We start from the raw sequence: 24,387 nt of genomic DNA, 5'->3' as shown, positions 1-24,387 counted from the left end.
TCTTACTTTCAGGGTATTTTTTTTTTTTTTTCTCAATTTTCAATTAAAAATTTAAGTTCTATGCATCAACACGTTTTATTATTTTTTAAGAAACGTCTTATTTTTGGCTTTCAAGGCCTATTGGTCTGTCTATTTAATTGTAATTTCTTTCCTGATCTACATTTTCTGACCAGTAGAGGGCGGTAGAGACCTGCATGTTCACGATGTACTGAGAAACAACAAACTTCAAAACAGGACTGGCATCATTTCAGTGACACTAATCAACGACCAATAAATCTGAGGAATAAAATCATTTTCTTGTGCAGAACTTGTGATGCGGGGGGTCTTCACAAGTTCTCTGTATTGATATTCCTAATATTTTAACCTTAATATTTCACTTTTCAATTTACAAATCCTTATAAAGTATACCTTTTTGTCACTGTTTAAAGCCCACAGAAAGTACATTTGTATAGGTCTTAATAGATTCGTCAAATTATTTTTTTCTTCACAGTTTTTACTAGTTAAATACTATTTTATTATGAATATTACACTCTCATCATCATGTCCCACGTGTGCATAAAGATACTGTACTCCATTGAACAACACACATTTATTTATTTATTAATAAACTCTCAAATATGACTTTTTCCTGCACTAAAGGTACAGATGTTTTTACTGTATGTTTTGAAACCACAGCCAAGAGAACACATTTTTTTTAATCTTTGTTGATATCAACACTTAGGATGATTACAGAGACAGCAGAGGGGTGTTTCCAGTCTGTTGGATAATTTGATGCAGAAATGGCAACATTAATACACCAAGCAGAGGATTAACACACCACGGGAAATAACTGCCCAATTTCACTAATGACAGAGAGTTGGCACAGCGGCAGCCATCATATAAACACTTTATATAGCATGGTCTCAAACCATATCCATATACAGTAGTACACTTATTCTTTTATATATACACAAATATATGAGCGAGGCAGAGATGTGATAACCTGGATAATCTCTGCTGACTCATTCATTCTACCTTGGCAGTGTCAGTAAACACGAGTTCAAAGTATTAGCTTTGTCCTCAGATATAGACGGTGCCTTGTCCTCACAGTGGAAGACAATATAGAGATGATTTATAAATTAGAAAGGAGAAAGGCCGTGAAAGGGCAAGTGACATAAATATCTTATCCAGAGTATTATTTGTAACAGTCCTTTAAAAAAATACAGCTATAGAAAAATACACAGGAAACATGTTTACCGTCATTTGTAATTATTAAAAAAATTAAAGTATCAGCTAATGTTTGGTGAAGGAAAAACATGAGCAGACATGTGCAGGGTTATGTCATGTCTTTGTTTTTGTCATGTGACATGTCTGCTTCCTCTAAACTGACCTGTGGACTTTAAGTGTGATGTTTAAAGTTAGATTCATTTTGAACTTTGTTTTCTTTTCTGATGAATGGATTAACCTTTTGACCTGGGTTGACCTTTACATATAGGCATGAGAAGAAGATCATTATTAAGATATTGCTTAACATAAACTACTCTTTTTTATCAATACAGAGTTAATCATTTACTTCAAACTTTATGCAACATTCGATTCCTCAGTTGACCTCTAAGCTTCAATGTTCACTCAGCAAAGTCTGTCTCTGAGCTTCAACGTTCACTCAGCAAAGTCTGTCTCTGAGCTTCAACGTTCACTCAGTAAAGTCTGTCTCTGAGCTTCAATGTTCACTCAGTAAAGTCTGTCTCTGAGCTTCAACGTTCACTCAGCAAAGTCTGTGTCTGAGCTTCAATGTTCACTCAGTAAAGTCTGTCTCTGAGCTTCAACGTTCACTCAGCAAAGTCTGTCTTGTTTGTGTTTTTTCTTTCCCAAATTGTAGTTGAGGATTGGATATTCACCACTCTAACAGATTATCATTTTTATGTGAGAGAAAGTACTCTTCAAGCATTATCCATCACTTAAAAAAAACCTTATGCATTATGAGTTTTGTAGAAATATAATCCAGCTGCAGTGAACAGCATTTATACAGCACACTTAATACAAAATCTACAACACAAAATAATAAACATAAACTGCATTTTGTACTGTGTTTGGTTATTAAATAATAATGTGTTATTCGTTGAAATCTCCATAGCTTTTCTGGGGAGTTATTGGTTTTAAAAACACGAGAGGTTTATTTAACACACATCTTTTAAAATTTTAAAATGTCACCATCAGCCCGAAAAAAAAAAAAAATCAGGAGGTTTATAATTCCAAGCAAGATGTTATTATTTAAATTTAGTTTTTTATGCCTGGGTTATCGTCCTAGAATGTTGTAGAAGCCTTGAAATGACCTTTAAGCCACTATGGAACCCCTCCTCCGAAAATTGATTAGTTTGTTTGTTTGTGGTGTTTTTTATTGATGATTTAAGATTGTGTCACCTCTTTGACTGCACTGTTAAGATATTTTTGCACGGGTGCTTCTTAGAAGTGATGTCCAAACCGTCAATTGCCATTTGTGGATTTGGAGAACTCTTTGAGAAAGCGACATTATGATCAAATAGGCTGTCTCTAAAACCAGATGAGAGCATTTGAGAGTACAGAAACATCCCATCCTGATTATAGAAGTGTGTGAGTGGGTTGTAGATACAGATAAGGGACTTAATTGTGACCCCTTTATTTCTAAAATGTTTGAGCTACGGCTCTGGTGATTTGATCCTGAAGGTTAAAATCTGTCTCTGTTGAACTAAATCTCTCTAAACATCCCACACGTGCTCACCCATGTGTTTTATGGCTTTATCCTGAGTAAGGTTTTCTGGGACAAGTCTGTTTTTTTATTTTTGCACCAGCTGTCTGTGAGTAGCATTAAATTAAACACACTTATCATTAGCACTAAAGGCCAGGACCACCCCCACCTCATAACATACTGTGGCTGGATGTCGATCTAAAAGGTAACTCTTTGTTGTTTACGTAATTATTTCTTTGTACAATGTGTTGGAACAAGGCTCAGAGAGACTATATTTGTCCATGACACGTCGTTCCCCTAGCTTCCTGTTAGCTTGTTGCTATTATTGCTGATTCTATCTTCAGCTCTGACTGAATTAGATCACTAGTACGCACACAGCGTCTCATAATCACCTGTGGTCCCTTTTGACTGCAGGCCTAATCAGTCAAAGGCGACGACTTTTTCCAAGAACTGGAAGCTAATCTGTTGTAGTACTTGGTCTTTCCTGAGAAAACCCCTGGTCACTAGAGTTTATGAGGAGGTGATTATGCCAACATACAACAATGACTAAGAGCAAGAGGGACATCTTCCTCCAAAGAGTTTCCTGAATAAGATTGTGTTTACACGTTTTAGCTTCATTATGACTGACAGTTTAAGTAAGTTACTAACACACTCACACACACAACAGACTTCAACTCAATCCACTGTTTTCCTTTGTTACATAACACAAGTCTAACATGCTAACAGCTAAGAGTGACTGTCAATTTGCTACCATCATCATGCTATGCTAAGCAGGTACAGCCTAAGCATGTCCACCATTTTAATTTAACTGTTTACTATGCTAGCATGTGCTTTCTTTGGATCATGGACTGTCTATAAGAAGTGCACATAGTCCATTGGTGAAAAAGGGGAAGTAAATTATGTTGAAGAGCTTTAGAACTGTATTATTTCCAATGACCAGCTTTTGCAATAATAGAAGTTAAATTGAATGGAACAAGATGAGAAAACATTGATTTTTATCTCAGTAATCTTTTTAATCTTAAATCTCAATCTTTATAATCTGGTCTTTCACATTACAACAAGATATTCATTTGGTAAATCATTGTCAAACATGAGTGTCGAAGAAGTGTTTATTTTGTAGTGGGCCACTGGGTGTGTCCATGGTTGTCCCTAAATGGACACTCCTAGCCAAAACAAAACAAAAACAAGGTGGCGGAAACTAAAATGCCAAACACAAGAATTCAAAACTTTGTCAACACAGCATGAAGTTACGCGGCATATCATGCTTCTTTTATACAATTTATGGTTTGAACGTAGCTCGTTTTCAAGGTATTCGGTCTATAAAAGAATACATTGGACAAATTTACAATTTGATTTAGGTCCTACATGATACGTTCAGAAGACATGGAACATGAATATGTGTGCCAACTTTATTCGTAATCCTTCCAATAATTGTTTAATCAAGTCAGATTCATCCCCTATGGCAGATGAATGTTTTTACAAAGTATTATTGGAAACTCTTTTATAGTTGCTGAAATGTTTCAGTCTTGACCAGGATGGTGGACAACTATCGAAAGAGTTACAGCGCCAGCCAGAAACTAGTTGATATGTTGCTTTACTGTTGCTTTTGTTGAAATGGTTGTTTTCAGTCTCATTGAGCTGATAATTTTCTTTATGTAATTCCTGGATCAATTAAAGTGGTACCTTTCATTAGAATATGTGCTGTATTATAATTAACTGAAAGCTCATAACATGACACTTCAAGACAGCTTTATTGTGTTTCATCGTGCTTTAGGCATTCAGCTTTCAGCAGGACAAGAACCTGTGTGGCTCCTCCTCCTCTGGGGAGGTGGGCTGCCATTGGTGGTGAGAGGATTTCACCTGCTGATGCTTCAATCCTGGCATGGACGTCAGTCTGCTCTCAGGTTAGTGTGACAGACTCTCACTTAGGTTTTATTTCTGGAGTGCATGTATTTAGCTTCTCACAGATGACGGCGCCGTAGTCTGTGTCTTTATGTTCGCTGAAGCTGTCACCACTCGCTATATTGTGGCTCATAACGATTGATATTTGGATAAGCCATGTTTGATATACAGTCCCTCAATAAAGATTGGACTGAAATAAAGGCAAGACCAGAGACTTATTTTTTTAAATGCAAGAGCGAGCTTTGCATTTCTTCTTTTACATTTTAGTAAAAGTGTCAAGAGTGTAAAACCTGCTGTAACAGTTTCATTCTGGAGGTTAAACATCAAGTTTTAACAAGTAGCTCCATCATGAGACAGAGAACTACAACATCTGTTTCTTTATTTATCAGTCCGAGCATTTAAATAACCAGTTACTCAGAAATGTGACGAGTTTGTCTCAGGTGTTGTCTCTAGTATAAGTCAATAATACAGTCTTAACACAGTGAATGCTTCCTCTCTAAATATAGCAGTTACATCACCTCAAACCGTCTTCCTAACAAAAACACAATCGATTTATCGGCTTAGTAAAGGCTTGAGACGGCCGTGTCGTGAGAGGACGTCTCTGGATGCTGGTCCACTGTTAAAAGAAAGAGTCTTACTTACAGCAGCTCAGTTATTCAGGTTAAAAAAAAACTTTAAGAGTAGGTTGTGTGTAGAGTCAAAAAAGTGGCAACTCAATGGGTTTATTTTGAGTGTTGTTACATGGACGGAGGAGCATTTCAAACAATTAGCTGTAAAAAGAATGCAATAATTGAAAATCGATGAATAACAAATCTGCAATGAGGCTTCAGTAGAAGTTGTGCGACCCACCAACCGTTCACAGGTGAAAACATAACAACTGCACTGACAACTCATTGCTCATTTATGTGTACAACACATTACCAAGACTATGACCATCCTATAAGAAGAGAAACTGATGGCGTTGGATGTTTGCCTGAACATCCGACATTTTTCCTTTTATTTTGACTTCTTGATAACCGGATCGACAATCTTCTGTCCGGTGAGGAAGTGCCAAACGCCGCCTCGGTAGAACTCGTTTCCAAAAGTGTAGAGGAGAGCGTTGAAGATGGGGTTTGTCTTTGCAAGAACTGGAAGGACCTGAAAAAAAAAAACAAGTACAAAAAAACAATTTTCAAGTTATTGACTATACATTTAAAATGGTCTCATTTTCTTTTTTAGTGGATGTGATTTCTATCAGGTATATAATCATAACAAACTCCCAACCGGGCATGAGACATGAGTGGTGACAATCTCAGACAGATAACAACACAAAATTCCAGCAGGATTATTTCAATCACTTTATTTGGAAGTGAAACTAAAGTAGAGCTCATGAGAAATGTCTGTAAAGTCCATTGTTACACAGACATGCAGGGCCTGTACAGTGTCATAGGTCAAAGTTTAAGCAAGACATGAATGACAGTGTAAGTTTAAAAAATGTTTATGTACCTGTTTTATCTTTCACAAATTCACTATTTTAGTGGTTAACCTAATGACTATAATGTCAGAGAAACACTCGTAGAAATAATGGCAGATTCTACAATGGTTAGACCAGTAAGAAAACAGCTTTATCCTTTAAAGGTCACAAATTATTCTCCTCTTCAACAAGAAGTCTCAGAGCTCCCCAAAATATGATGGTGAAGTTTCCTGTCAAAAATCCACTCTAATCCTGTCTTTTATAATTCCATAAACCCCTCTATTTCAGGATTGCTCAGAACAGACTGTTTCTGTGTCTGTAACTTTAAATGTAAATGAGCTGTGTTCGACCACGCCCCCTCTCTGGAAGGGCTTTGGTTGCACTGACTTTCTTGCACCATGCCCAATTGTTTACGTTGAGAAGGCAGAACAAACACCTAGCTGTGGGAGTGTCACCCATCTAGGGGAGGGGTTACTGCCCATTGTGATGTCATAAAGGGAAAATCTCCAAAAGGCCTGTTTGAGCACACATTTTCGGAAAAGGTGGAGCAGGCAAAAGGAGAGGATGGACTCTTGTAATTAAGGGGTTTGTAGACAGACTAGTGACACATATTAGTGTTAGAAAAACATTGTGAAGTGTATTTTGTATATGTGACCATAAAGAAAGTCAACAGTTAGTGGACATTAGATTTTGCCCTATATTTTCCTACAACTAACTCGGATTGAATGAAAGTAATAAATGCTCACCATCCTCAGTTTTGGAGAGACCAGTTTGGCATTATCAAAGCAGGCGTAGAGACACATGATGACGTAGGGACCCCAGCACATCAGCAGCACCCTCAAGGGCACACTGGTGTTAAACTGGAAAACAACAGTTCACGTGTTATTGTAGATTTGAAAAATGCATTTTAAGGGTTTAGTAATCTGAAGATTTAGTACTCACAAAATTAAGCAGGAAATAAGGCAAAAACATTTCTGATACGTCGTCCATTACAGTTTTATGTCTGTGTCGAGAGACACAACATGCCGTATGTCCATCACATTTACCACTCTTCACTTCACTTTGAAGCTTGAATGGTTCTCTTTTCATTGTGTTCTATAAGCACAACCTAAATCTTCTGCAGTGGTTTAATGTCTGACTGAAGAAGGGTCACTTTCAAATCTCAAAGAGTTCATTGCTTATTTGCACCACATTAGTGGATAAAAAAAGTCTATTGCATAGTGTTTTTTTGTGTTTGCCAATTTTCTAAAAGTTTCAATCAAAACACCTCAACATTTTATTTTGACCCTCATCGCATTAAAACAACGCAAACTAATGTGCACGTGTCTTTTGAGTTTTTCTAGTAGTGCAGGTTATTCAAAAACACCCAGACAGAGCCTTACTAGCTGTTTCTCTCATTTCTAGTGCTAATGATTAGCTAAGCTAGTTGTCTACTAACTGTAACCTCATGTTTACTCACTACTTATACATGATGAGTGATGTGGAGCTTATACTATTCCCCATTTGTCTAACTATACCTAAACTCAAGTCAACCATACACTTAGTAAAGAAAATCAGACTTTTTTGTTATCCTGATTGTGTTTCTCTGTGTCTAAATATCACACAGTGTACTACAGGAACAGTAAAGACATGTTAATTGAGTTCAGGGTAAGTATACTAGTGCATTCATTGCATTACATCTGATCTAACATCAAAACTCACACAACAAAAAAAGCTCTCCAAGAGATTATGAGAATATTGCTGCACTGTTACCCTGTAGTGATGGATCTTCTTAAAGTGTTTGTGGATGGCACCGTAACATGACCACATGGTGTAAGCCGGGAACATCAGGTAGAGCACCACTAGAGTTATCATGTAGGTGATATAATCCCTGTGGAAAAGAGATCAACAGAAAAAAAAGGTCTTTAACCGAGTGTAGAGTAGCTCTAGTTTGAGTTTCATTCCTATATTCTATCATCTGTACCTGTCCCCTCTGGTGTAGTCCAGCGTGCAGCAGGTCTTCATTGGCTCAAAGTCGAAGACGCCCCATCCCATTAGAGGAACAGCCGCCCAGAAGATGGACATGATCCAGATGAGGCAGCACATGGTCACAGTAGTGCTCCAGAAGAGCTTCTGTCCTGAGCAATGAAAACATACATATCGTCATTTTAACGAAGAGACATTTCATTATGATTTCAAGAAAATAAACTTTGTTTTATTTGGAAGAATGCATTCAATAACCAGTGTTATACTAACTGGTGCAGTACTGGTGATATGTTGTACTAACTGGTGCAGTACTGGTGATATGTTGTACTAACTGGTGCAGTACTGGTGATATGTTGTACTCACTGGTGCAGTACTGGTGATATGTTGTACTCACTGGTGCAGTACTGGTGATATGTTGTACTCACTGGTGCAGTACTGGTGATATGTTGTACTCACTGGTGCAGTACTGGTGATATGTTGTACTAACTGGTGCAGTACTGGTGATGTGTTGTACTAACTGGTGCAGTACTGGTGATATGTTGTACTCACTGGTGCAGTACTGGTGATATGTTGTACTCACTGGTGCAGTACTGGTGATATGTTGTACTCACTGGTGCAGTACTGGTGATATGTTGCACTAACTGGTGCAGTACTGGTGATGTGTTGTACTAACTGGTGCAGTACTGGTGATATGTTGTACTCACTGGTACAGTACTGGTGATATGTTGTACTCACTGGTACAGTACTGGTGATATTTTGTACTCACTGGTGCAGTACTGGTGATATGTTGTACTAACTGGTGCAGTACTGGTGATATGTTGTCCTAACTGGTACAGTACTGGTGATATGTTGTACTCACTGGTGCAGTACTGGTGATATGTTGTACTAACTGGTGCAGTACTGGTGATGTGTTGTACCAACTGGTGCAGTACTGGTGATATGTTGTACTAACTGGTACAGTACTGGTGATATGTTGTACTCACTGGTGCAGTACTGGTGATGTGTTGTACTCACTGGTGCAGTACTGGTGATGTGTTGTACTAACTGGTGCAGTACTGGTGATATGTTGTACTAACTGGTGCAGTACTGGTGATATGTTGTACTCACTGGTACAGTACTGGTGATATGTTGTACTCACTGGTGCAGTACTGGTGATGTGTTGTACTAACTGGTGCAGTACTGGTGATATGTTGTACTAACTGGTGCAGTATTGGTGATATGTTGTACTAACTGGTACAGTACTGGTGATATGTTGTACTAACTGGTGCAGTACTGGTGATATGTTGTACTAACTGGTACAGTACTGGTGATATGTTGTACTAACTGGTGCAGTACTGGTGATATGTTGTACTAACTGGTACAGTACTGGTGATATGTTGTTGTACTAACTGGTACAGTACTGGTGATATGATGTACTCACTGGTGCAGTACTGGTGATATGTTGTACTCACTGGTACAGTACTGGTGATGTGTTGTACTAACTGGTGCAGTACTGGTGATATGTTGTACTCACTGGTGCAGTACTGGTGATATGTTGTACTCACTGGTGCAGTACTGGTGATATGTTGTACTAACTGGTGCAGTACTGGTGATATGTTGTACTAACTGGTGCAGTACTGGTGATATGTTGTACTCACTGGTGCAGTACTGGTGATATGTTGTACTCACTGGTGTAGTACTGGTGATATGTTGTACTCACTGGTGCAGTACTGGTGATATGTTGTACTCACTGGTGCAATACTGGTGATATGTTGTACTAACTGGTGCAGTACTGGTGATATGTTGTACTCACTGGTGCAATACTGGTGATATGATGTACTCACTGGTGCAGTACTGGTGATATGTTGTACTCACTGGTGCAGTACTGGTGATATGTTGTACTAACTGGTGTAGTACTGGTGATATGTTATACTCACTGGTGTAGTACTGGTGATATGTTGTACTCACTGGTGTAGTACTGGTGATATGTTGTACTCACTGGTGCAGTACTGGTGATATGTTGTACTCACTGGTGCAATACTGGTGATATGTTGTACTAACCGGTGCAGTACTGGTGATATGTTGTACTCACTGGTGCAATACTGGTGATATGATGTACTCACTGGTGCAGTACTGGTGATATGTTGTACTCACTGGTGCAGTACTGGTGATATGTTGTACTAACTGGTGTAGTACTGGTGATATGTTATACTCACTGGTGTAGTACTGGTGATATGTTGTACTCACTGGTGTAGTACTGGTGATATGTTGTACTCTCTGGTGCAGTACTGGTGATATGTTGTACTAACTGGTGTAGTACTGGTGATATGTTGTACTAACTGGTGTAGTACTGGTGATATGTTGTACTCACTGGTGCAGTACTGGTGATATCTGTCCCAGGCGAGGGCAGCTAAGAAACTGATGGACGCTAGGATGGATACCATCCCCTGAAAGCCGTGATAGTTACATCCATCTACACCAAATGGCCAATATCTGGAAAACACAACAAGTGTATCAAACTTCAGCATACAGAAAAGAGTTACCTAAAGCTCGTATTTAGAACATTGTTATTGAATGTTTTAGTTACAGCATGTTAGTCGTATAAAAAAAACATTTGTCACATATACTAAGACAGATTTTTCACTGCTGATTCAGAGAAATAGTTAATGTAAGGCTAAATTAGCCAATCATTACTCTTACATAGTAATAGGAGTTATTTTATACATTTCTTTTGTCTATAACCTTATGAGGTAAAACTCCAATATCTGATAAATTAAATTCTTAATGATCTTGTTTTCTCTCAGATTTGTCTTTCTTGGTTCAGTTTTACATAAAACCACCTGCTCTATCCCCAAAGGTTCCTGGTTGACATTTTAAACACCTGAATGCACTTCTAAAGCACATTACACACTGACAGAATGTGGCATTTTAAAACACTTGAAACATCAAATGATCTTTGGAACATTATTTTCTGTGTTCTAGCTTAGCTTTGAGCATGTATTGTTTCAGTTAATTGTGCTGACATGGTTAATATAACTGGATCAATTTGTGCTTACACAACACATACACTACACGAAGGGGGGGCTTAGTGGGTTAATCTGACCCCTGTGATGCTTACAGTAGGAATCAAATATAATATGTAAGAGGTTTAAACAGGACAAAATTACCTAATGTTGCTTCATTTGAATTAAGATTCTTAAGTAACTTTCAGCATGTTGGCTTAAGAAATGTGAAGCCCACACAGTGAATGAAGAGGATTTGATTATGAAACCCAAAGGCTTATTACGCTTTTGCCACCCATTGGCCAATATCAAACACTGCATAAGCCGTGAGAAATGTAGTAAAAAACACCTGAGGATGTGACATACACCGTCTAATCTCAGCGTTTCCTCTGCCTTTTACCTGAGATAACTGGCATACGCAGCTACAAGTCCATTTATATTCAAACTGAGGTCGGCAATGGCGAGATTGAACACAAAGAAGTTACTGGGAGTCCTCATCTCCTTTACTCTGAGATAGGACATGATGCTGATCACATTGAGGAAGAATCCCAGCATTCCTGAAAATGAAAGAAGATCAATCAATCAATCTTTATTTGTATCGTGCCAATTCAGAACAAATGTTATCTCAAGGCTGTTTACGCAAAAGCAGTTTGTAAATGTGATGTAACAAAAGAGCAGGTAAAAGACCTCACTCGTTGCTATATTACAAAAGACCCAACATGAATCCACCATGAGCATAGCACTAAGCAACATTTATGTTTTAATGTTACCTTCTTTTATTTTTATGTGGTTCTGTTTTAACTGTAGCCTATGTCTGATTTTTTTCTGTTTCTGTTGTCTGCAAATGTGATTGTCTCTTTAACTTGCTTCTGTAAAGCACTTTGTACACCTGTCTTGAAAAGTGCTCTACAAACAAAGGATTATTATTATTATCATTTAGAAAAGTTACAGTGGCAAGGAACATTCCCTTTTAACAGGCAGAAACCTTAAGCACAACCGGACTCATGTTGAACAGCCATCTGGTAAGACTGTGTTGGACTTGGAAAGAGGGATAGAGGGAGATGTAGAAGAAGGATAGAAGACAAACAGAGCAACAACAACTAAAATGAACAAGATAGATTTATAGCAACAATGTCAGTAATACTATTAAAAGTGTAGTTTTACACATAGCACATACTTTCCCATTCAATAATACACTTTACCATTAAATTCTGCCAGCCAGTCATACAAACAAAAATAAATAGGGCCTGTAAAAGTCTTGATTTAAATAGTTTTAACCAACATAAGAAGTCAACAATGCAAGTACAGAGCAGGCTAATACAGTTTTATGGGGGAAAAAATAATTTGATTAGCTCAAAAAAAAAAACTATAAACTTTTAACATGAGACTGAAAAGTAGGAAACAAAGGATGCATGCTAAGATTTTATAACCAGCGATCATTTCATTATGTAAACAAAAGTTTTAAGGGGGTTACTGTCCCTTTAATTCTGGTGCACGCTCCACTTACCTCCAACAAGAAGCGCTGTTCCGAATGTAAACATGTCGAAATCCGTGAATCCCTCCGGTAACGTATACGCTGCCATGTTGAAATGCTAAAAATTCAACTTTACTCTAAAACACAAGTTCTTTTTCCCTGATGTGTAGCGAACCACGGACTCCTCCAAAATGACGCTTATAAAGGCTCTTTCACGTGAAAACGCATAAAGACTCTAATCTTAGTAAACCCCTCTAAAAAAATCCCCCCAAGAATGTCCTAATGAGCGCACTTCCTGCAAACTTCCTGCACGTTTCGGGGTCGACGAAAGTTGCGCTGCGCAGCAATTTGATGCCGATGATCGATATCTAGGCCCGGATGTGATTTGTATTTTTGTCGGTAACTTATGAGCTGCCACCGAAAGAATATATGCCTACATGTTTTATTGAGCACATCCATTCAGCGCTCAGCAGCAGCTGCAGCAACAACAACAGCAGGCCTACTTGTGTGACTGATAAGAAAGCAGAGTGGGAACATGGGAAATGTTGTTTATTGATCGGCTGAATTTAAGAGAGGATAACTCAAAGTAGGAGAAAACGTGTTTGGTGTTTCCAGAATGCAAATCCTAACCATGGAATAAATAATACACTGGGCAAAATGACCCAGCTCGGAGGTTGACTTTTTAAAACAATAAGTTTAATTCATGTTTAAGCAACTTGATAGATGATTAGAGAGATTTCTCATGGATTAATGGACGACTTGGAGTTTCTGATCTGTGGTTAAAAAAATGTTTCTCTGCTTTCTTAAATCCAAACATGGGGGCTTTAAATTGTTTCTCATAGGGCACAGTGTTAAATATAAAGCAGCAGAGTGCCAACTACACAATGCAAAGACTCAATAAAACAATCTGTTAATCTATAGCAGCTGAGTGTAGATTAACAACATGAATGTAGTGGATTCAGGACTTGTAATCTCTGTATAGATGGTTTGCACTGTGTGTTACGTCTGGTTTAAAGAACTCGTAACAACTTAAGTCCACTGTGCAACAAATGTCTGTCTCCTCTGTTCAGATTATTAAGGGACAAAGGACCACAAAGCTACATCCTTATCAAAAGCATGCACCATAGAGCATAAAGATAGTAGAGACACATCATCTCATCTTCATGCTGTATCCTCTATCATAGGAGAGCTTAGCTTCAGAATGAGGGCGCTCTGTGTGTAATGTGTTTGCAACATAGCAGTGGTTGCACATTAATACATTGGCTAACAGTTAATTACATCATCCTAATCTGCTCGTTTCACAATGAAACAAAGGTTTCAGTGTTGAATTGCATGTGTCTCCACAGACTGAAATGATCAAGAGAAAGATGCAAAACTGAATCAACGTTAAGCCGTGCAGAAGTATGAAGTGATAGTTAGCAGCAGAAATGAGAAGTAGAACTTTCTTTAATAAATATCACTAGGAGAGAGTTTTCTACTTCACTATAATTCAGGAGGAGATACAAATGGGCTTAATGGGATTATTATGTGACAATTTCTGTGATACATTGCTAAATCCAAAAGAGCATTTAGTATGTTAGCACAGCTAAAAGCAGTTAGGTAGGCACTTACTGAAATACTGCACTACAGTACAACTCAGACTTTTTCCTTTGGTATTTTTTTACACCATATACTTCCACTGCTATACCGTTTTTTAAATAATATGTACTTTTAACTCCACCACATTTGAGTAAAGTACATTTTTATGTTAGAACTTAGCATGCGAAAAAATGAGCTGATAAAATGTGTGTTTGTATGCACATCTATATTCTCAAAATATGAGATCATGAATCAAAACATATCATTATTATATAGTCATCCCAGAAGGGAAAGGGATATAAAGGTCAGACACAGGTCTGTCCCCGTCATGGCTGTTTTTATTCAGGACAAACCTCCTGAAAGAAATGGAACAAAGACGTAATAATAAAACACAAAGACATGGCTGGATTAAAGGATTTGATCCTGACGGGCAGTCGTGTCCTCAAAGCTCTGCACCTGTGGAAATAAGCAGAGTCAGTGAATGCATGTTGGTCCTTCACAAAAGGTGTCACTCCCAGACAGATAGACCAACAAAATATAAAAATCTGACTGAAAAAAGAGAGCACAGTACTTTTTTTTTTTTTAAATAAATTGGAGATTATTCTTAATCAATGAAAACATGGAGATAATCTTTCATGATGTTTTATAAGGTATTGAACCCCGATGATCTTCTAGACGGATAACGTAGTGTTATCGAGTTTTACCTTGACAAGAGACACAATGCAATTAAGTCAAGTTACGACTCTACACCGCCATCTTGCGGTCAGTTGTAGCAATTGCCCAACCATCATGCAAATAAGTCCGTCGAGTTACTGAACTTTCTACAACCAACGTCAAAAATGCTGTAATTTAAGGACAGGCCGACGATTTTTTTAAGACTCTAGAACATCTATTTAGTTTCATATCGGATTTAAATGTGTTTGTTTTAATGCTATTTTGTTGAGCTGGCCAGAATCATTCTTATTCCAACATTGGGCCGCAGTATGAATTAAAAGTACTTAAGGCAATTACAAAAATATATATTAAAATGTCAGTAGATTCAATTAAAATATCTCGAATTCATTTATTTTCTAGCCCTTCAACAAAAACAAAAACAAAAAAATGCCAGTCATTCTGATTGTTCTCCACGTGCAGGTAGATTTAGGGATTCCGTTGTGTCCTCCTGCTGCCTCCTCTTGATTTATTTATTTTTACCGTCTTCATTATTTACCCTCCAATGAACTATTGGAAAAGAACTCCCTGAGAATAAAAGCGATATCTGTGTAGCCTATCAGCTCCCAGGAAGCAATAGCCTAATCGTGTGAATGAAAATAACCCAAGTCCCTCACTAATCCCCGCCTATCCTTTTTATCTCAGGATTCAGACCAGGCGAAGCAGTATGGAGCAGTGAGCCTGCAAAGCACCACCATGCATCCGATGCCCCGTTACACCGAGCTGTAGCGCCTACTTTTTTTAAAATAGTAGTTTAGCTGCATAGAGTTTAGGAGCGTGCAGGAGGAAAAATGAGTTCACAGTGTATTGTTGCTTTTTGTTTGGCGTTAGTTTTTCTTGCAGGGCTGAGCAGTTCTTGCCCTGCACAATGCAGCTGCTTCTTCCACAAACTAAGCGATGGATCAAAAGCAAGGTAAATATTGCAATAATTAAACGTGAATGTGTTTTGTTTTTCTCTTTTTCTTTTTTCTTGCATGACGAAATAGTTTTTTTTTTTTTTTTACTACATCTCTTTCTGTCCAGTCCCTCTGTATGGTGGAGGATTAACTTAGAGTTGCCATTTAATCTTCTTTCCTTGTTACTGCACAATAGCCCTGCTACGTTTTTCTTTAATAAAAGCTGAACTTTATAATTTTGTCTGCAAATTGAGGCAGTTAATATGAACATTTGTCTGTTATCAACACCAGTTTTGCAAATACTTTATATTGAAAAGTTTTCTTTTTGTGATTTTTTTTTCCGTCAGGAGTGTTCTCTGCAACGATCCAGAGATCACTGTGGTTCCTCCAAATTTTCCCATCGACACGTCGAAGCTACGCATCGAAAAGACAGCTATCACACGGATTTCAAGTGACAACTTCCACTACCTCAACAACCTGGAGTTCTTGTGGATGTCTTTTAATTCACTGAACCTGTTGAACGTGGACAGTTTCCGAGGTCTTAACAACCTGGACGAGCTCCGGCTGGATGGCAACTCCCTCACCTCCTTCCCATGGGCGTCTCTAACTGACATGCCAAACCTGAGGCTCCTCGATCTCCACAACAACAAGATCTCCACCATCCCCGCCGAGGCCATCGTGAACATAAAGAACATCACCTACCTGGACTTATCCAGCAACAGCCTCAACACCATTCCTGCTGATGTTCTCACTATGTGGCTGAGTGTGAAGCCATCCCAGGACAGTGATTCTTCCAAACTAATTCTCGGTGAGGATCAAGCTGTGACATATTAGGAAACGGGAACACTTTCATTCAAAGCTTCCTTGCATGACGCCTAGTTCTTTTACACCAGAAGCACTAAGGGATTAGTCTAATTATAGTTATTGTGTGTCAGGTTGTCAGATTGCTTCCATTTATTTTGACTCACGGCCTCTAGTTCTTGTTAACATAATGAGTCATGGGAGCAGTGGAACTGAAATCTATCTTTGATATTTTCTTCTCTAAACGCGTTTTTGTTCACGCTTGGTTTCGTTCACAGGTCTTCATGACAATCCATGGGTGTGTGACTGCCGGCTGTACGATCTTGTCCAGTTTCAGAAATCTCCGTCATCGTCCGTGGCTCTCATTGACACCAGGCTGAAGTGTGCTGATCCGGAGAGCTTATCAGGAGTTCTTTTCACAGAGGCGGAGCTGCAGAGGTGCCAGGGCCCTCGGGTACACACCGCTGTGGCTCGTGTTCGAAGCTCTTTGGGCAACAACGTCCTGCTGCGCTGCGGCACAGTTGGAGTCCCCATCCCTGAGCTGTCCTGGAGTCGCGCCGATGGAAAGAAAATGAACGGCACAGGTGAGTTCTGAACTAATACCAGATGTGCCCAGGATAGAACTGTATCTATTTATACCTAAGTCAAAGTGTCAATGAGATTAAAGTTACTCTTTTGGTGCCAATCTGCTTAACTCTGTGGATGCCTGCTTTTTTGTCTTTCAGTTCAGGAAGAGATTTCAAAGGAGGGCATCATTTGGTCGATTCTCAGCGTGCCTGCTGTCTCGTACCGGGATTCTGGGAAATACGTGTGCAAAGCAACAAACTTTGTGGGCACCGCGGACGCCATCATCTCCTTGGTGATCACAGATTCTATTAGATCAGAGGAAGCTGGCGGCGGTGGTGGTGGTGTTGGTGGCGTTTCTAAGAGAACCAGAGGGAAGAAACCTGGTGGCATTGGAAGAGCAGCATACCAAGAGAAACTTATTGCCAGATACGTTCCTCCACCCACCACCACTGCTGCACAACCCATCATTGAACCTCTCAACGGCAAAAGCGCCACCGGGAAGTATGAGATCGAAAGCTACAGTGTCTCTGATGATGCCTCTCCAGGGCGAGGAAAGGGTTCAGACCTGGATTTTCAGAGGGATGGTCTGAGTAACTTAGCAGCCAATGCCTCGTCTCTGCAGCAAGCTCCTGAGAAAAGGATTGTGCGTTCAGTGAAGGTGATTGGTGACACCGATCACACTGTCTCCCTGAACTGGCGAGCCCCGACAGCCACAAACACAACGGAATTCAGTGTCCTATATGCTGTATTTGGTGAGAGGGATATGCGCCGAATCAATGTAGGCGCCGGAAAGAATCGGATCACCATTGACAGCCTTGTACCAAAGACAAAGTACATTGCCTGCGTTTGTGTCAAAGGCCTGATCCCAAAAAAGGAGCAGTGTGTAATCTTCTCTACAGACGAGGCGGCCAGTGCCAGTGGCACCCAGAAGCTCATTAATGTGGTGGTGATCACGGTGGCATGTGTGATCGCCGTTCCGCTCACCCTGATTGTGTGTTGTGGGGCCATAAAGAAACGCTGTAAAAAGCTGCTGGGGCAGCAGTCCAAGGAAGTTCAAGACTCTTATGTCACATTTGAGACCCTTGGCCCCGGGGGCAAAGCTAAAGGGATGGAGGGGGAGTATCTGACCAGGCTGAATCCTGATGAATCCAACAGGTTGCTCTCAGCGAGGTCCAGTGTTGACTCAGAAGCAACAGCTAGGACTGAGGGGCCACCCAATGAGTACTTCTGCTAAAACCCAACGTTTGCCACAACATCCAGAGGATGAACTTTGTTTTCTATCAGCTTGTGATGTAAATAGGTACACGTCTCTCCTCGGAGACGTAAAGATCCTCTTTTGAGGGTCTTTAGAGGAACTGACAGCTCTGTCAGCATTGGATGTATGGAATTATTTTACAGCCTTGTGGGACTAAAAAACACCTTTCAATAGGTGGGTAACAAAAAAGGGAAAATAAACACATTGACACAGTTTCAATCTCTACGTGCGGTGAGATACCAATAAGCTTTTTTTTATACACCATGCACTTTTACAGCCGATAATTAGTAGAGGAACATGTCTGAAAATGTTGCCCTACTCTTTCAAAAACCCAATCAGTTTTGTTGTTTTCCATGATGTAACCTCTGCACTGTGTAAAAATCTTTATTCTAAACAACGTATTTAGAAAAAAGAAAAAGAAGAACCTTCAGTTAGTAGTCTATTTTGTATGTCAGTATGATGTTAACGTGCCAGGTTTACTGTTGGGTCAGAAACCTTCAATACAGTTCAATTCACAATGTGTAAATATTTTTGACCTGAACTTAATGTGTGTGTCTGAATGTACTGTATGATAAATAAATATTTTTATATTGGTTTACGCCCTCAAAGCTCCTTCTTACACTACAAAACAATAGTTCAATCTTCATTCTTCACTGCAAAATAGTATCACAAAGTTATGTCTTATTTACAACTCTAAATATTCTCTAAAAGCTGACCAAAGTATCAGACGTGTGCTAGATCAAGAGAAATGACAAAGAACATTTTTTTGTTGTTGTTGAATTCACAATAATAGCAAGCGGAAATATTTTTGCTTGTATACCAATTCCCGCACAAATATGTTAAATGACAACACCTGATAACAAAGTGGTTGCACCATTGGTTATTGGTAATGTGCAAAAAGTACATGCTGGCATCAAGGACAAACACCTGAAAGTGCACGAGGGAGCAGACTAAAGTCTTTGTAACACATGGTAAACATTGGTATAGTTAGTATCATCTATCATTGTGAAACCAGTTTTCATCAGCTTACTCCTGGCAATGTCGCTTTGTTGTTTGGTTAGCTTACCACTTACTTGAAGATTACGAATCAACCACAGTCAGATCATTTGGTAAAAAGCACTCTTCTTAATGCACTGGCATCTTAATTAGCCTCTGCTACACTTTTCTTAAATGTCTAAGTACTTGATAATAGCATGCTAACACTAATCAACTGAAGCATCAACATAATCAACTACTCTGAGATTTGGTTTTGTCTCTGAAGAAAAATGTTTCCTTAATCAAGTTTTTCAAAAACAAAAAATTAATGACATCAAAAAGTGTGTGCTACACTGAATTAACAATAGAAATTGCCGGCGTAATTTATATACATTTTTGAATTATAGCTAAGAGGTTGTGTTGATATCAGAAAACCTGATTGACTCTTTCCCTGTTAATTAAGAGTTTACGTCTATAAAGAGCTTGGACGTTGAAGATATAGAGATTGAAACAAAAGAGCTGTAACTGTTAGCTGCTTTCACGCTGTGTCTATGCGCTGATTCTGCTTTTAAAAAACTAAACCTGTGAGTCAAACAGGGTTCGGATTATTGAGGTCAGATTACAGTCCTCTCCAGACATCTGTCTCTCAGTCTCTCTGCAGCGCTCTCCCTCTGTGATGCTAAGCATAGAGAGGGAGGGATCCGGCCCACTTAATACAGATGGGCCTCCTGTCATGTCAATGGTTGGGCTTTATTGGGGGACAAATTAGACTGACGGAAAATATTTATGGGCCATACCTTAAGGTACTCTTTCAGTAAAATGAAAAGTTACCCACTGAGTAGTGTTTGAGCAACATTTTGTGTTGTTGACAAAGTGGACTATTGCTATTTATACACCTATCTTAGTGTGTCTCACATGTCACTTGGTGTCTCAGGAGTTACGTCAAGGAGGATTAAAGTAATAGGCTTTGTTCCACGCAGCCCGCGGTCCTGTCCTGCCCACACAGGCCTGTCTCTAAAGCTCCTCTGGGAATATGGACGTCCTTCATGTCACATTACCTGTCGCTGTTGTATTTTGTTTCATCACTCCTGTATCTTCAACTTGTGTGACCGGTTGCTCCTGCAGAGATGATAAACTGGGAAGGTAAGTGGCAATTGATCCTACATGAACTCCAAAATAGGGTGAGTGCTAATTGTTACCTGTTTTGAACACAGCAAGTGTTGTTTTAAGTGTTAAAACTGACCACTACATTTGTGCAAATGGTGCATTAACTTAAATAGCTGTTTAGATAATATTTTATATTCATTGCCATTAGCTTCTGTTGTTTAAGAAACTCCTTTCTGACCATTCTAGGTCTTTGCTATGTATGGGAACCTCCTTGAGACAAATCCCAGAGGACGTCCCACAAGACTTTGCTAAAATACGAATTGAAAACTGCCACTTGACAGAGTTACCTCAAGGGTCTTTCTCTAAAGTCAGTGCCTTGGAGTTTCTCTGGCTGAATTTCAATGAGATCACCCTGATGAACATCAAAAGTCTTGGGGGGCTGGCTAACCTGACAGAGCTCAGGCTACAAGGGAACAAGTTGACCACTGTGCCATGGACAGCGTTTCAAGACACACCCAAACTCAAGATTTTGGACTTAAAGCACAATCGACTAGACGTCCTGCCTGAGCAAGCTCTGAGGTACTTACCTGCCCTGACCTACTTAGATTTATCCTTCAACCAGCTTAGCGTGATATCAAAAGATGTCTTCCATAACTGGCCACTTTACGAGACAGCACAGAAAGCATGGGGGAAAGAAGGACTGGTGTCGAATGTTGTTCTGGCACTGCACGACAACCCATGGTTGTGCGACTGCAGACTCAAGGGCTTTGTTGAATTCATCAAGACCGTCAGCCCTCCCATCATTCTGATGAACTCTTATCTGATGTGCTCAGGCCCCGCCTCCAAAGCTGGCAAGTTTTTCCATGAGATCCCAGTGAAATCCTGCATGAAACCAGAGGCCTCTTCCCCAGAGACTAACATCACTTTACCTCTGGGAGCAAATGCAACACTTTCATGCTTAGTCAAGGCCAGGCCGAGCCCTACCATTCACTGGATGTACAGTTTGAAGATTATAAGAGGATTTACTGGTAAGTTTCTTTTAATTACTACCGTCCATTACACTGTTGTGAACCTGCTACAGGAGCACTTAGTGAGGTATACCTCCAACCCTTAGGCTGCATCTGCTTTATGAAAAGATAAAGAATAAATACCATCTTTGGGGACAAACCATCAACTATTGTCCGATAACCTCTGGGAGCAACATTCAGGTTTGGGGGGGGGGGGGGGGGGGGGGGGGGTTTCACTGTAGCCAGCAGTTAGGGATCAAAGCAGGCCAAGACTTCCTTTTTGGTGCATTTTAACTGTCAACAGTCTGAGTAGCAACATGCAAGAATGGAGTTGGAGATCAAACATATTGCATGCACATGTGTGTCTAAAGAGATGGAAGAAGGTGTACTGGCATCAGATGATAGTGAACAGGATCTTGGATTGCATTATATCGGACACATTTTGACTATTTCTACCTTTTCACGGACTGTTATGTGACCTGCATATTACCAGTTCCTGCTGAATTACTAGTGGGTACTACTTTGCCAACAAACAGCAGGTACCCATATTCAGAAATGAATGTTACAATTTCAATTTGATGCCAACAAGCTCTTTCCTAGAATTCACTCTGATCTGCTGCTCTGTTTTGTCTTTCTAGTTACAGAGACCCAGGTAGACGAGGAGACGGTCACCTCCCAGCTGGTGATCCCCTCTCTTCACCTTGCGGAGCGAGGACTCTACACCTGCGTGGCCAACAACTTCATTGGCAACTCCTCTGTCAGCATTATGGTGGACAGCTCTTCTCCCTCCTCCATTCCTCTCCCTCCACCCGTCCCCATGTTGTCATCTGATCATAACACCTTCATTGAAATCCGAATCGCAAAGCAGACAGTTTACGGTATCACCCTGGATTGGCATGCAGAGACGGACAACCCAGCGAAAACATGGTTCACCATCCACTTTGGCAAGTATGATACACCCAAAAAGGAGACGATCTACATTGGCCCCGGCATCAACAGCTACTCCGTTGGCAACCTGCTTCCTGTCACCAAATACGAGGTGTGTGTGAGCCTGAAAAACCATCCGCCGAGGGAAGGTGAATGCATCGTGTTCGTGACGGGAAATGACATCAGTGAGATGGAGCAAAGAAAGAGACTTATACACATTATTGTTATCGTGTGCGCCATGGTGCTGGCTGTGCCGGCTGGCATGTATGCTTGCACCACAGAGATCAGGTTCACCTGCGTGGAACGCTGCATGGATCGTTGGAAGAAGCGAAGACAGGAAAACAGAGAGAACCATCCTGGGACGGAGAGGCAGGGAACCTTTGACAGCCTGCAGGCGAACAGCGAAGAAGTCCTGTGCAGGGAGTTGGAGGAGAAGCCGAAACGGAAACGAGAGAAAGGAGGAAGTGCTGCTTATATGTACTAGCATCAAAGCTTGGGAATGTGTGCATGTGTATTTGTAAAAGATGTCAGGTTTGAGCTCAAGTATTTGAGTTTAAGTTCCAATGTCCAATTTCTCTCTTTCCTTAACTAAAAATGTTTTTTACACTACTAATGGCCATTATGAGAGTATGTTCAGAAACATTGACGACTCTTCTGAGCATCTCAATGACAAAAGAAAAGAAAAATACATTTTGAACAGATTCCTATTTAGTGATCTTATTTCCTTTTCAGGTTTCTGTCCTTTTTTTGGTTCAAGTAAGAGTAAAAAGAAAAACATCAACTTAAACAGTTGTGAATTTTTAGTTTCCTTCTTTTTTTTTTTTACATTTAATGTACAAATTTAGGATGGACTAATGTTGTTTCAGGTTGGTTTTTTTGGATAAGGGAGGAATCACAGCTGGCAAAATGAGTAAATTATTCATGCTGATTTTGTTTATATCTAGATAGTGGAAAAAACACTTGGGGGAAAAACATTCAGAATTTAGGAAAATTTTGTAAACTGTTGGCCTTTTTTTTAATAGATGGCAAGTTTTATTTATTTATTTTTGTATCCAGAAACTCAGATGTTTACTGTTACTTGTTTTGAACCCATACTCTGACACACGAGATGCTACTGAACTGGGGCTCCTTCTGTAAATATATATCTGAAGCTATCATCTCTAAGTGGTGGTGTCGACGTCCTTATTATGAGGACAATTTGTTATTATCATAACATGGTAAGTTGCTTTTTTTGTTGTTTCTAAAATATGTTTCACACTTCTTTGGGTCATTACAAAATAAAGATTTTGATACTAAATGCAGAAACAGGTGATCCTAAATCCAAAATATGTAAATACCAGTAATTTTGTCTTTTTTACGTTGTGTATATTAATTGTTTATTCGCCTGAATTAAACTGTAATCGAGTGTATAAAAAATAATCATTGTTCAAACGTATTTAATCCACTTCATTTAAAAAATATGTTTTTTTTAATAAATTAGTCTTTTGACTGAAATGACTCTCTTGTATTTGAATGAAATGATGTATGATTTGGATTAAATGGACGTCAAAGACAAATGCTGAGACACACTGTGTCAATCACAAAGAGGATTTGTTACATAAGCAGAGTTTTCCCCAGCATTTATACATACAGCCTTAAGCAGATTAAAGTGATTTTCCATCTGAATCCTAGTGAGCAGGACATGATATTTCCATTTAATGACAGCTCCACGCTCACTCTGTCTGTGCTTTATTCCAACAGGCAAACAGACTGCATGTGTACAGTTTCATCCAAAAATGCAAAATGTATCTTTTTTTAAATGTTAACATCAACTTCATTACTAAAATGAGTATATCATTTGTAATCTAGTATTACATATTTCACATTAAAGCAGTAAAGTACTCAGCTCTTTTTGTTTGGCGTACAAACATTACAATCTAAAAATATCCATCACAATACAAAAATAGAAAAAAAAATAGACCGATAATATTTGTAATTTTCAGATCTTTATATTGATATACTAATGTGTGAGCACAGTAATGTTTTGTCTTTTTTAGAGCTGTTTTTTTAGAGCTGTTATCTTGAGATATTGGAGCAGCTGAAAC

The 24,387-nt window shown here is 39.3% G+C and overlaps 3 protein-coding genes across 3 annotated transcripts; 2 read left to right on the top strand and 1 right to left on the bottom strand.

Moving 5' to 3' along the window:
* Positions 1-5,291: 5,291 nt before the first annotated feature.
* rgrb (retinal G protein coupled receptor b) lies at positions 5,292-12,963 on the bottom strand. The gene is made up of 7 exons (XM_061028530.1): positions 12,513-12,963; positions 11,406-11,562; positions 10,375-10,496; positions 8,023-8,176; positions 7,812-7,929; positions 6,806-6,919; positions 5,292-5,743 (listed from the first exon to the last, which is right to left on the bottom strand). The coding sequence occupies exons 1-7, from the start codon at positions 12,586-12,588 to the stop codon at positions 5,603-5,605; spliced, it is 882 nt and encodes a 293-aa protein (XP_060884513.1). The 5' UTR covers positions 12,589-12,963; the 3' UTR covers positions 5,292-5,602.
* A 2,451-nt stretch (positions 12,964-15,414) lies between these two features.
* lrit1b (leucine-rich repeat, immunoglobulin-like and transmembrane domains 1b) lies at positions 15,415-18,880 on the top strand. The gene is made up of 4 exons (XM_061028749.1): positions 15,415-15,681; positions 16,012-16,472; positions 16,744-17,049; positions 17,191-18,880. Exons 1-4 carry the CDS (start codon positions 15,560-15,562, stop codon positions 18,264-18,266), a joined length of 1,965 nt encoding a protein of 654 aa, XP_060884732.1. The 5' UTR covers positions 15,415-15,559; the 3' UTR covers positions 18,267-18,880.
* Positions 18,881-20,060: 1,180 nt separating this feature from the next.
* Positions 20,061-23,968, top strand: LOC132955186 (leucine-rich repeat, immunoglobulin-like domain and transmembrane domain-containing protein 2). Its single transcript, XM_061027938.1, has 3 exons — positions 20,061-20,405; positions 20,616-21,397; positions 22,015-23,968. The coding sequence occupies exons 1-3, from the start codon at positions 20,296-20,298 to the stop codon at positions 22,785-22,787; spliced, it is 1,665 nt and encodes a 554-aa protein (XP_060883921.1). The 5' UTR covers positions 20,061-20,295; the 3' UTR covers positions 22,788-23,968.
* The last annotated feature ends 419 nt before the right edge of the window (positions 23,969-24,387 follow it).

The sequence above is a fragment of the Labrus mixtus genome, chromosome 21 (assembly GCF_963584025.1).
Source record: "Labrus mixtus chromosome 21, fLabMix1.1, whole genome shotgun sequence".
NCBI lineage: Eukaryota > Metazoa > Chordata > Actinopteri > Labriformes > Labridae > Labrus > Labrus mixtus.
Note: the sequence above shows the minus strand (reverse complement) of the source record. Positions and strands in the feature narration are given on the sequence as shown.

Excerpts from the sequence above, each read along its gene's own strand:
- rgrb (XM_061028530.1), bottom strand. The coding sequence starts at position 12,588 with ATGGCAGCGTATACGTTACCGGAGGGATTCACGGATTTCGACATGTTT. Across the intron at positions 10,497-11,405 it reads GCGTATGCCAGTTATCTCAG|ATATTGGCCATTTGGTGTAG; the intron begins GTAAAAGGCAGA and ends TGTGTTTTCCAG. Across the intron at positions 8,177-10,374 it reads ATATCACCAGTACTGCACCA|GACAGAAGCTCTTCTGGAGC; the intron begins GTGAGTACAACA and ends TTCATTGCTCAG.
- lrit1b (XM_061028749.1), top strand. The coding sequence starts at position 15,560 with ATGAGTTCACAGTGTATTGTTGCTTTTTGTTTGGCGTTAGTTTTTCTT. Across the intron at positions 15,682-16,011 it reads AGCGATGGATCAAAAGCAAG|GAGTGTTCTCTGCAACGATC; the intron begins GTAAATATTGCA and ends TTTTTCCGTCAG. Across the intron at positions 17,050-17,190 it reads AAAGAAAATGAACGGCACAG|TTCAGGAAGAGATTTCAAAG; the intron begins GTGAGTTCTGAA and ends TTTGTCTTTCAG.
- LOC132955186 (XM_061027938.1), top strand. The coding sequence starts at position 20,296 with ATGGACGTCCTTCATGTCACATTACCTGTCGCTGTTGTATTTTGTTTC. Across the intron at positions 20,406-20,615 it reads AGAGATGATAAACTGGGAAG|GTCTTTGCTATGTATGGGAA; the intron begins GTAAGTGGCAAT and ends TGACCATTCTAG. Across the intron at positions 21,398-22,014 it reads GATTATAAGAGGATTTACTG|TTACAGAGACCCAGGTAGAC; the intron begins GTAAGTTTCTTT and ends TTGTCTTTCTAG.